The sequence below is a fragment of the Xenopus laevis genome, chromosome 4S (assembly GCF_017654675.1).
Source record: "Xenopus laevis strain J_2021 chromosome 4S, Xenopus_laevis_v10.1, whole genome shotgun sequence".
NCBI classification, from domain to species: Eukaryota; Metazoa; Chordata; class Amphibia; order Anura; family Pipidae; genus Xenopus; species Xenopus laevis.
In genome coordinates, this window is record NC_054378.1 from 47914683 (window position 1) to 47928407 (window position 13725).

Below are 13725 nucleotides of genomic sequence, written 5' to 3' on the forward strand. Positions count from 1 at the left end.
GGTCTATTTCCTAAGAATTCAGATATATACCAAGGTCTATTTCCTAAGAGTGGTGCTGTATCCACTCTTTCTTTAAATTACTCCAGTGTTTGCTATCTTCTCTGCTTTCCTGATATCATAAATGTAGTCCAGAATGATCAGAACCATATCTGATAACTTTTTAAACAACCAAATCTACGGAAAAGGAGATATACATTTGTATCCAAAGACTTAAAATTGGTGAGAATTATTAACTTAACACCCTACCTCTTCTGTATCCAAATCCAAGAAGGTAATGTGTTCTTTTATTTGTTTGCAATCTACGCAGTCGATTACAGATAAATCTGAAAAATCCCATTGTATACTACAGAGGTAATCTCTTATCTGCTAAGTATCCTGTGTCTTTTCTCCTTTTTAAGCTTTGAATGGCTGCCCCAATGGCTACACAGCAGCTTGTTTATATAAACTATAGTAGTGTTTCTGAAGCAAATACACCAGTTTTACCAGTGCAGAGCAACAGTACATTATATTTTCATTACTTTAATTTTTTGGTGTTACTGTTCCTTAAAGCAATGTTATTGTTGTCACCACCACTCTAGATTTAGTTAGTTGTTTGGGAATGTACTAACCATTAGCCGTAACCAGAATACAAAAGAGAGATAAGAGGCAGAAATAGCTCTCCCTCCAAATAGGGTATAAATTGTGTATCTTTAAAGTATTGCACAATTTCTTTCTTTTTGCCCTCTCTGTTTTCTTTGCAAATGCTTGAACTCTAATAGGTTTGTTCTAACCCATGATATATAGATATGATAACAAGTAAAGAACTTTCATATATGCTCATGCATGTTGCCCAGTATGTTTGTAAACATGGCAATTCCAAAGCTGGCAGTGACTCCATGGAAAACCCTGCCATTTCAGTAGTAACTGCACATGCAAGGTTTCACTCATGTGTTTATGTGTTTCCATACCTTACCTGTTCTGTATGTAATCACAGTTAAAGATTATGCATGTCAGATAGATACAGTGGTGCAATGAAACTCTAAGATGCAGAAGTAGAAAACAATGCCTCATATAACAGTTTGCTGTCAATTTATTAGAAAAGATTATACCTTTATTGGCTCTTTATATAAAATGGGTGTGTTGTATAGATCTTTTACAACATCATTGTTCAGTGTGTCAGACTTAGTTGACCAAGAAAATATTATGGTATGGTATGCAGTATGCCATAATTACTGTATATTCTGTTTCACCTTGTATGATGAATCACGAATTACATTTCAGAATCCAGGCTATTCAGCTAAATCAGATCCAAAAATTCAAATTGCAAGATGCATGCTCTTTTTTTATATGCATGCAGTTTTGCTATATGTAGGTGAACTAATCCAACAATACTCGGCATACGCTCTGTTAACAGTATGCTGTTTAAAACAAGAAAAGGGTGCTTACGCTTTCACTATGTAAGAGATGTTCTAATTATGAGACTGTGTTTAATCATTGTTCTCACAGTTATTGACATGTATTTTGCCAGATTCTGGCAGAGCCAAAAAATGAAGTCACTTGTTATAGCAATCATCAGTGTTTTATTAAAAGTTGCAGAAATCTTAGGCTCTCCTTCAGTGTTGGATTCTTTGTTGTTGTATAGTAAAATAAACCAATGGACTAGTAAAACTAAGACATTATCTACTTTTATTCTAAAAAAAAAAGGATTACTCTTAAACTCTTAAAATTCTAGATTTTTTTTTGACTGCCAACTATTTCTAAGCCCTCTTAAAAATATAATTAAATGTGCAGCAGTTTTTTTTTTTTTTTTTTTAAAAAAAAAAAAGCCTTTTCTGACTTGAGTTTTTTGTTTGGGTCTCTGTGAAACATCTTCATGCTTAATTTTCCAACAACAACAAAATTGGACATTTTAAAATTTCACCTGATCCATTATGACTATTTCCTACCCTTTGCTGTAGGCACAGTTTTGCACAAAACTCAGAAATCCTTCCTAGTTCAACCCTTGTAGTTCACACTAAACAATGGCATCTTAAACACTTTATTGATGTATTCCTTTTTATTTCCGTTCTATACCATTTTATCCTTAAGGTACAGTACACAAGAAGTATAATTAATCTTTTTTTAAAAGCAAACCTCTGATAAATCTTTAATGATGCTGTGTTTCCATTGTAGCTGTTTTAGGGTCTCTTGCTATGTCTTTGCTGTTGGGGAAAGTAAGAGAAACTTTCCTGGGGTGAGTTACTCATCCAGTCAGCAGTTAGTTCAGACAAGGTATAAGCTTCTAATAGCGTCCCATTGTTCATTAACAATCATAAATCTTAATGGAAACTTTAATTAGGTGTGTTATTTCTAATCCCTACAAAAAACTTGCTTGTAAATTAATATTATGTAAAACTGAAATAGAGAAAAAACTGGTAAACTCAATGTGACGCTGTTGTCACAAACTTCTTTTCTTTAGCATATCTATTCAGTATCAGCAGGTTTTAATTAGCCTTAAGTTGTTTTTGCAAAATGTGTTTTTTTTTGCTTGCTCAGTTAAATTCTCTTAAGCAGTTATAGTGACTGTTCTTTGGCTTAGGATGGAATTCCTTTTTTGATAGTTGCACATATTTAAGCATTTTCATTTATTTACATCACTAATGAGTTTTTTTATTTGCCTATCTGAATGCAAAAATGTAGTACTCAGCACAATATGGAGTATGTGCCAGTGGTCTCAATTTAGTGAATCTTAAGTATTGGCTCATCTTTTTAAGTCCTTTTGTATTTGAAATAAGTGAACTTAAGTATAGGCAGATGGAACAGTTTGGATATACTTTGTTAGTTGAACAGAACCCAAAGTCTATGTTCACTATGTAATATTGAATAAAATATGTAGGTTTGGTAAGGGAGAAATGGATTGGGTTAAACTAGGTCACTAAATAATGATACTTATAATTTGAAATGTGAACAGTTAGGAGACTGTTCTCCAGAAACATTCAAGCTGTAAATGCTGGGAGGGGGGAAAGTCTGGTCCAAAAGACGTGACTTCAGAGGCTTTCGTGTAGCTTGGTTAAGCGTTTCGGTACAGCTAATATATTACTATGTACTCAAAACTTATAAAAATAAGCATTTGTGAATACATTGTTATATTATCTATACCCATGGGAAGTTAAGCAATAGGTGTAACCTGACCTAATTTAAACAAATGTCCTTCATTTTGAATATGAGGCATGCAACTGAAGCATAACTTGGTTGTGCAGAAAGATAAATCATTGGCTAGGTTTACAACCACTGGTTAATTCTTGTATTGCATTAGATCAAGAGCGCCCGTACTTGCTAATGTAAGATATACTTTTAGGGTAAGGGCACACCTGGCGATTCGGGGGAATTTAGTCGCCTGGTGACTAATCGCTTCTTCTTACGGGCGACTAATCTCCCCAAACGGCTTCCCCCTGTCTTGTGCCAGATATAATGAAAAGTAGCCTGCGGCATGGCACACACGGCGCTTCGTTTTCTGAAGTCGCCCGAAGTTGCTGCACGGTGTGTGCCATGCCGCAGGCAACTTTTCATTATATCCGGTGCAATACAGGGTAAGCCATTCGGGGAGATTAATCCAGACTAAATCTCTCTGAATCGCCAGGTTTGCCATTATCCTTAGTGATGTTGTCTGATTAGGATCTCCTTCTATAAAAGCATTGTTAGCATTCTGTTCCATGGAAAATATTACTTAAATATTGATTTATGAGAAATGTATATTGTTATATTTAAAAAACAACTATTTTTTTTTATGTAACCTTAACATAGTAGTAATAGATAGATAGTATAGATAGTAATTATCTGAATGAAAAGCATGAAACAGGAGGGTGATTTAGTCAAGCTGTTTGTTGACAGTGTCTTGAGTGACTGATCTACTGATCACCAGCTAAAGGTCTACTGGAAGATCCCATCTACCTTTTGGACACCCCTCATTAGAACATTACAGTATTATGTCACCCAGATTCCAAAGAGCAAAAAACTAGTTTTTTTGTACATTACCAGTGGAACAGGGCCAGGCTAATGTGTGTTTTTTTTTTGTATAGGGCAAGATATGCAAGATTGTGTTATCATCCGTTAGAACAGTTGCTTACATAGAACAATTGTGCTTTTTAATTGAATTAATGCTGTATTCAGCAGTATGCATACATCAGAATGCAATTCAAAGCAAATTTATTTGACCTGATGCAATTCTTTTGATGTATTGAACTGGTCAGGAACCATAAAGTTGCCAGAAGCAAAATGTGGTGTGAGCATGAGGTCTTTGTGTTGCAAACTCTTCCCTTCTATCTCATTCTCTATGGAGAAGCTCGATAAGCTTTGCTTTATGTATGCCTTTTACACATCTCATGCTTTTTTGTGCCAGCCACACATTTGTAATATGCTACAGGACTCAGAAAATATGTTTTTAATTTGTCTGGCGTGTATTTTAATAAACACAAGTTCAATGATTTACCTCATCCTGATGGCCCTCGTTTTACCATAACTCGGAATTAACCACTTACCCACCCATTCTTCAGGCTGAACCCCAAGATTTAGTTCAGCGTTATTAGTATAGGATGCAATGGTCCATTGATAACATAAGGTCTTTGTTTCAGCTCATACAGGAAATATACACACATAATCCATTTGTTATTTTAAATAAATTAAGTTCAAGTTGCAATGCTGTTACAGTCTGCTAGCAGGCTATCTTCTTTATTAGCATATTATATTTATAACATTTTATAAAAATGTATATTTTATTAGCTTATACTGTAGTTAACTTTGGTTGAAAAAGACAAAAGTCCATAAAGTTTACCTCTTTCCAAATGACCATCAGCCTACATACATCTATACTACTCATATATAAACATACCTATTCAAAGCTAGATCTTAAGATCACAGACACTTTTAAGGTATTTTAGTATTTTAGCTGTTTACAATCTTAAACCACAAGCTGTGATTTAAGGCATGAATTTTCCAAAAGTCTGGCATGGTCAATTTTTTGGTTTATTGATTTTTTTGTCAAGAAATTCTTGAAGATCATGAATTCATAATTTTTGGTATTTGTATATATTGTGTAGATAAAATTTTTTATTTTTTTTTCATAATCCATTGTGTCTGCCTCACTACAACTTGACACATGGCATGACACAGGCACCTCACAGAATTGCAGGTTATTTCTTGAGCTACACAGTGACATTGTGAGTTAGTTAGATTACCTGGGCACAGATAAACCCCCTAAATAATAGACTTCTGCTAATAAAACAGTAACGTTTGTATAACGGATTTTTTTGATTAAAACAACAGGCCAAAAGTATATTCAGCAGAAGCCATATTTATTGAATAATGAGGAATACGGTTCCTTTAAGGAAAACTATACCCCTCGAACAATATTGCTGTCTGTAAAAATATATTGCATAAAACAGCTCATATATAAAACCCTGCATCATGTAAATAAACCATTTTCATAATAATATACTTTTTTAGTAGTATGCGCCATTGGGTATCATAAATGGAAAATTGCCATTTAAAAAAACTAAGGGCTGCCCCTTGGGATCGTACGATTCACTGTGCACACAAACAAACCATACATGTTAGGTCACATGAGCCGATTAACAGACAGAGTTACAGTTAGAGTTGCAGTATTTCTGGTCAGGTGATCTCTGAGGCAGCACACAGACCATCATGAAATGGTGGTTCAAGACAAGAGATGTAAAAGGGCAGTTTTTACTTAAATATATATACCAGTTTGGTAAGATTCTTTTATATGCCACTTAATTTGATATAAACTGTTGCTTAGGTATTCATTTTGGGGGTAAAGTTTTCCTTTAACAAAAAGCTTCCTTTTAGTGGCATTCAAATTCTCAAAAAAAGTTAGTTGTATACACCTCTTGAAATTGTCCAGGTGTGCCTTTTTCTTTAGAAATTCACCCCAAGCCTACCCACAGAGTGACTAATGCTTAATTTCAAAGTTTAAAACAAGTGAAAACTTTAGAGACTACAGATTCCTCTGCTCTCGTCCTTGCTAAGGAGCTAAAAGGGTTGATGTTTTCTCCTGTTCAGGAAATTACTGTTTTAAGCCTTTCTCACCTAGGTATTCCAACCTCTGATTGCCACAGGGATCCCTCTACACATTTTATTGCTTCCTCTGAGACGCAACTACACAGGCAATAATTATAAGTTAAAACCAGCCGTGAACGTAGTTGCACTTCAAACTGTACGGAAAAATTATAAGTCTCCGTTGACTTGATGGCCATCGGCTGGAAGATTGGAAAATGCATAAGAGTTCGCGCAAGGTCAGGTCCTTAATGTTGCTAGATTGGGCACAAAAAAATATTTTACTGTGCCAGCAATGCACTGGATATAAAATTTGTCATTTTATAAATGTCCACTGTGACCATGCCAGCAGTAAAACAGCTTTCCTCAAAGTAGAATAAACCACAACAGATTTTGTTTAAACAGTGTCCTCATTGGTTGGTAAAGTTTGCTTTATGTCGGTTAATCACCTCTGTATACTTGTCAGCTGGATCAAAGCCTCTTTGTGTACAGTTCCAACATTTAGAATCACTGTCCTTCGTGCTAGCCTGGGGATAGATGTCTTTTGTACCAGTTGAAAAATGTGCTACATATATGAACTGAAAGTTTAGCTCTGTACTTTAATAACTCTCTACTTCGTATACTGTAAATATTTCCAGTTTTATAAATATTACAGAACAGTGGATAACCTAGGGTGGGGTTCGGGCACCCCAAGGTACATAGCTAAAGACAGCCTAATTATATGATTATTGTAATACAGGTATGGGATCTGTTATCCAGAATGCTCGAGACCTGGGGTTTTCCTGATCATGTATTTTTCTGTAACTTGGATGTCTCAACTAGAAAGTCATGTGCACATCTAATAAAGCTAATGGGCTGTTTTTGGATTAGTTGTATCTTAGTTTGGATCAAGTACAATATACTGTTTTATTATTACAAAGAAAAAGGAAATCAATTTTAAAATTTCGATTATTTGGATAACATGGAGTCTATGGGAGATGGCCGTTACGTAATTCTTAGCTTTCTGGATAATGGGTTTTCGAATAACGAATCCTTTGCCTGTTTTATTAATTGGGCTGTCTCATTTATTTTTTAATTTCAGAACTGTGTCTTAATTTAATTGATTGATTTGGTATGTAATATTTGTCATAAGTTGAAAGGCCCTGATTGCCACTGGCTAGTAATCAGTTATGTACATTTGTATAAAATATTTAAGGCTATATTCAAGTATAAATTCATAGCTTTTTTGTGCTTATCTTTAAATGAATGCCATGCATCGCAGTCACAGATACTATCAGGTAAATTATACTTTTATTGTTATATTTAATATTTAGCTTACTCTGGACTAGTGCTGTCCAACTGGTGGCCCTACCTTGAATAGCCCCTATATTGTTTAACTGTTCACACTTCAGACTGCGGTAAAGGTCTCCTGCTCTGTCTGTGTGTGTCATACTCTACCTGCCCTATGCTTTGTGGGAGGTGAGGCTGGTGGTGGGTTGTTCATTAGGGCAAGGCCAGACATGGTGTTTTTAGGTGGCGTTTTTCAAAATGCTCCGTCGGGCATAAATACGCATAAACTGCACTACCACTGAAACGAATGGAAAACGCACTATGGCAATCCTCACAGAGCACCTGCAAGCTGAAATTTGCCACGGGACGCCAGTACTGGTGGTTTTTTTAGCAGAAATGCCAATACGTCGAGAAACTACCAAATCAATCTATGGGATCTGGAAGTTTGAAACCACACTTTACTTAAATACGCAGCATATTTTAAATATGGCGTCCGAATTCTCGTGAGATAAATGAAGCATATACATTTTTACGGCTGATGACGTAATTACGGTATGACGATCATTCCTGCTCCATTTTGCATGTGAATAGTTTTTCTATTTCTAAATAGCTTTTCTATTTCCAGCCAGCGGAATTATGGGCAACGAGAACAATGAGAAGTGCATGTTGGGGAGAAGAATCCTACACGATAAAATCCGCATGCAAAAAATTATTTTTAAAAAACCAACACCACTTGTGGTTTTTTTTTCAAGCAAATACCTTTTTTTATTGCCAGAATTCTACACATTTATAAAGAAATCTTAAACCAACTGAACTGAAAAAAAGTGTTTGAAGGTGAACAACTGCCTTTTTAAAACCTTTCTATAGCCTTAAGGTGACCATAGACGCACCGATGTTATTTCACAAACGATCTTTCGTGTGGAGGGAGGCAAGTCGGGCGAAATTAGTAAAAAGCCTTAGATATTGGTTTCTCGTTGATTGGGCAGGACTGAAATTTTTGACACCGGACATCGTATTGTTAATGCTGAATCATCAAATACAGTTAAAGAATTGTTTTTATCTGCATATCTGACAATTCAGCTTTTAACGTTAGGCGAAAGACCTTTTGTACAAACAATGGTCATGGGAAAGATCATATGTGTAGCATGTAAGATTTTGTTTGGGGCAGCCCTCAATCACCTATTTAAAAGTGAGATAGACCAAAGTGTGGCATGACTGACAGATCAGAGACAATGACTTTAAATGGTCTAGATTTTTCCATTCGGGAGGTTGAAGGATGATGCCCAAATCATATCGTAAGATTGAATGTCTGTAATATGTATTCAATTAAGTCTGCAATTGGTCCCCGAAATGCAAGAATTTACAATATACTGGCTTGAGTTTTAAATGCGGTAAAACTGCTAAAAATTTGAGGCGTTGTATTATAAAAGAAAAATATGAAAATACACATTGAGGTGGTAATATTTAATGGTTTTAAATAAGAATTAAAAATAACATACAGAGCATACATACAGGTCATACGTACATTCTAAAAGGCAAGTTTCCCTGTATTTCCCACTTTCAGTATTCATGAGAAGTATCCAGCCACTATTTGTGCTCTCAGAACATTAAATTCTTGCTGGGGGATAAGCATGTTGAAATGAGCATCAAACTCACTCACTCTTTCTCTCAGTGTTATGTTTTTGTTTGAGGATCATTTTATTTTATTACCTTTTATACAAATGGATTTAACACCTTGGGTGATGAAATTAAAGCAACATTTAAAGGAAAGTATGGCGTGTTCATCTGTAATGTTCAATATCCTGAAAAAGCACTCTTGTTGGTTTCCCAAGAGAAAAGTAAAGTGCTATTTTTTTTTTTTTAATTTTTTTTTTTTTACTTTCTTTTCAAACTTAATGGAATTTACAGAAAGGGGTTCCATTGCAATCTGATACCAGCAACACATAAATTGCTGCTGACAAAGAAATTGCTAGTAAAAATCATGAGCCCCAGCCAATAAATTTAAATCCTATTTTGTGTACACTTGTCATTTTTGATATTTATGGATTTCATTACCTGCAAATGGTTTCAGTGGCTTTAAAGGAGGCTTTCATTTCTTAATGTCTGCAGGTTCAATAAATCTTTAATACGGCTTAAACTTTTATACATTTTAAAATTCTTGCACAAAAATTGATGCAGTCGTTGGGCAAATTGACACCCACCATTTATTAAAAGTACTTGTGTTCAAAGCTGCACCTTGTACTATATAGTTGCGCTTGGTACTAGTGATGGGCGAATTTATTCGGCAGGTGCGAATTTGCGCCGAATTTGCGCGATTCGCCGCCAGCGAATAAATTTGCAAAGCGCCCGCGAAAATTTGCATGAAAAATTCACTAGAGACCGGCGCCGCTTTGCGAATTTTTTGCCGTTTTTCAAATTTTCCAGCAAAGCGAAACGGCGCAAATTTGCCCATCACTACTTGGTACAATTTCATCTACTTGACTATTGTGAAGAATTGTGCTCAAGTGATGCTGGGGAACACTGATTCTACTTTTTCGAAGCTGGGGAACACAGATTCTACTTTTTCGAAGCTGGGGAACACAGATTCTACTTTTTCGAAGGTGGTGTTGGGGTTGTAGCATCAGGTTCCATAAACCCATTATCTAGATTTACATGAAAGCACAAGAAAATTACGGTATATTTTCTATTGAAAATAAACCCATTTTATTATTTGATGATCGTTATTTGATATATGGGCCAAACCAATTGTAAGTGTTGATCCTTATATTTTAGATGAATGATTGCTATTATTATCCTATTTTGCATTGATTTAAGGCTCTTAGCAGCTTTTTACGTAATTTATTGTACATTGTCTACTAGTGCGAATTAGCGTTTTTGATTATTTTAGCCCATTTCATTTAGCCTGCCTCTTGTGAGTAATGCTTTACATATCCCAATGTATATAACCTCTGTTCGTTTTTTTTTGGAAAGTATCTAATTCACTACATTTCAGATCTATGATGAATGATTTTAACAGTATGTATATAAAATAACATTCTCCAATTGCTGCTACAAAGCATTCTAGTAGAGAGCTTGTTTAAGGGAACTAATGGTGAGGTTTGTAAGCGTCACTATACCCTTAAACATTCTTCTAGTAGTTGATTAGTACATCAAACTTTTATTCCATAGATAGGGTGTCTTTCTGCAGTCTTTTGTCTTTATTATTTAAACCTCTCGTGTCATACCACTCCCATTTGAATTGGGAGCATTCTTTCATGTACAAATAAATGGCTGAAGGGGTATTGTTTAAGTGACCCCTTTGTAAATAATAATAATAAAAAAAAATGTTCCAAAACAATTTTTTTTATCTTATATTAATTTAGATTAAATGAAAAAACATGTGATTTTTATGTGTAATATTTTTCTCACAGGGGAGTACCTCATATGGTAACTGGATTTGATTTTCTAATTTGTGATCTCACTGGATAAGTACCTATGCTGTATAAGTCCTGTCAGGGGCTTCCACACCCCCTTCCCATGGCACTTACATATTTGGGTCCAGGGGTGGGTTTTCACTTTGTAATTTAGCTCTCTGCACCAGAAGAGACGAATTACCGGGTTGAAAACTGGTATTCTTTACCAGGATAGTTTTTTTTGCTGCCCTTGGTAAAAAATGGGGCGCCTCATTAGGGCAGCACCCCTGAGTCCTCTGACTAGCATTTTCTTTTTTACCTACACAGACTATATGTATCAAGTGAAATGATGACAGTAGTTGGTTGAACCCAGGTCAAACAGAGAGGGGCTCACTTTTTTTTAACATATTCAAAATATATTCACCCTTAAATTGACATTTATTGACATTATTTGGATCCTGTGATATGAAACTCTGAAAATGTGTTTATTTTTGTTTACAGTGTCGTTCCACAGACTACGGTAATACTGAACAATGAAAGACAGAGCACGAGTGTAACTAAACTGGAGGCTCATGAAGAATCTATAAACAGGACAACAGAAACTCTTGAAAATATGCTTAATAGGTAAACGATTATTATTTATCTTTTTGAAGAATCCAAAGGCTGAAAAATATATTGGCCCCTAGCAAACTTGATAAATCCTCTAAACTTAGTTCTCAACAATCTCCATCCAGCACTGAAGGTATTTTTTGAGCAGTTTACTTGTAAAAAGTAGAATAATAAACACTAGTAGATGATGATTTGGAGTAAAATTCTCAGGTCTCAAAGTAAAACTCACCAGTTTGGAGTAGGGGTCCAGGTGCACCGCCCTGAACCTTCAGCTGAGGAAGCGGATAACCGTGTAGAAAAAATGAGCAGGCACTTCCTAAGACCAATTTTCCAGGCAGACTTGTCAGTTAAAAAGTATTTTATTTCAGTGCACTAGGATATAGCCTAACACGTTTTGTATCACAACAATGATTAGGTAAAAATAGTGTAACTTATTTTCTGTACCTACTCTATCTCCTAGCTAGATCAAATATGTAAAGGTTCAGTGTCTGAGTCATTACTGAGCTGCATTGCAGCATTAGATTTGAAAGGCATTTTCCTGCAGCCCATTTATTTAAAATGCATGTATTTGCCCTTTGGTGTATGACTGATAAGTTGTACAGGCTTTTGGCTATGCTCCTATCTGTGCATCTATGAGAAGAATTTGTAAGCAACCTTCCACTCCAGTCAGATTGGAAACATTTTATGTTTCCCTGTACATATTTCAACATATTATGGCATGAATTATTTAAAAAACAAAACAAAAAACATTATTACAAAGGTAAGGCCCCATCTAGAATATGCCGTACAGTTTTGGTCTCCATCACTCAAACAGGACATTATTGTATTAGAGAGGGTACAGAGATGGACAACTAAGCTGGTAAAAGGTATGGGAAATCTTAGCTATGAGGAAAGACTGGCCAAATTTGGGTTGTTCACGCTGGAGAAGAGGCGCTTAAGGGGTGAGATGATAACTATGTATAAATATATAAGGGGATCATATAATAATCTCTCTAATGCTTTATTTACCAGTAGGTCTTTCCAGCTGACACAAGGTCACCCATTCCGATTAGAAGAAAAGAGGTTCCGCCTAAATATTCGGAAGGGTTTTTTTTACAGTGAGAGCTGTGAAGATGTGGAATTCTCTCCCTGAATCAGTTGTACAGGCTGATACATTAGATAGCTTTAAGAAGGGGTTGGATGGCTTTTTAGCAAGTGAGGGAATACAGGGTTATGGGAGATAGCTCATAGTACAAGTTGATCCAGGGAATAGTCTGATTGCCATTTTGGAGTCAGGAAGGAATTTTTCCCCCTCTGAGGCAAATTGGAGAGGTTTCAGATGGGTTTTTTGCCTTCCTCTGGATCAACTGGCAGATAGGTAGTTAATAAAAAGAAAAAAAAAGGTTGAACTCGATGGACATGTGTCTTTTTTCAACCTTACTTATTATGTCTTACTATGTAAAGGTGATTTTAAAATTCATTGTACAATATATTTTGGCTGCTTATTGTGTTGCTATAATGTAGGAATCTGTTCTTACAAAAAAATTTACATTTCAGTGCAGTTCCTGGAAGAAGGCACAACACAATTGTAGTGAAAGTTCCTGCCCCTGAGGACAGCCATAATGATGATGACAATGACAGTGGTTCTGAGGCTAGTGATACACTGTCAAATTGCGGGAATTCAAGCTCAAATATGGGAAACAATGTCACCCTGATCACCTTAAATTCTGAAGGTAAGTCATTATGTTTTGCTATCAACCCCTAAAATGTCAATCCCGACTGTGTGATTGTGCAGGAAAGTGATAAAGAAAGTTCAGGAATAAAATGTTACTGTACATGACTTCAGCTTCATTTGCACATCACTGAGCTGATTGAATCATTGCAGACAATTGTTTCTAAGATCTGCAGCTGAAGCAGTGGAAGGGACATGTACAGTAGCACTTCATTTATAAACTGACCTGGCTCAGGAGTAACAGCTGGGCAGGGGAGAAAGAAAAACTTGTAGGATTGGCAATGTGCTGCTACAAGTGTATTTATATGAAAAGTGTATTATTTAAAAAAATAATAAAAAAGAAAGATCATTTGGGAAAAATATACTGTACCATAAAGTTGAATCATTTTTATAGAAATGCCAGGCGTTGCCTCTATATGCAGTTGGAGACTTCATCAGGAAACTCTATATGGAATTGTATCTAATATGAATTATTGAGAAAGGATACTAATATAGTAGTGACACATTGAATTATTCCTGATGCATGATGTTTCCTTTCCAAAATACTTAATCTGCTTAGGACCCATCCAGTGAAAATTGCTCTGGGTCTATTGTGCAAGATAAAATTGCAAATTGTTGCTTTATAATGATTAATGACTTGCCTAGGAAATCCAAAGTTTTGGTCCATGGTAGTAGAGTCCAGCATCGGGTCGGCAACCTGCGGTTGGGTTTTGG

At 35.6% G+C, this 13725-nt stretch overlaps 1 protein-coding gene across 1 annotated transcript in view; it reads left to right on the plus strand.

Annotated features, from left to right (window-relative positions):
* banp.S (BTG3 associated nuclear protein S homeolog) overlaps positions 1 to 13725 on the plus strand; it is a gene marked incomplete at its 5' end in the record, with an annotated part of 187468 nt that overhangs the window by 28597 nt on the left and 145146 nt on the right. The window contains 2 exon segments of the mRNA NM_001095794.1: positions 11193 to 11315; positions 12837 to 13012. Coding sequence (NP_001089263.1) covers positions 11193 to 11315; positions 12837 to 13012 — 299 coding nt within the window.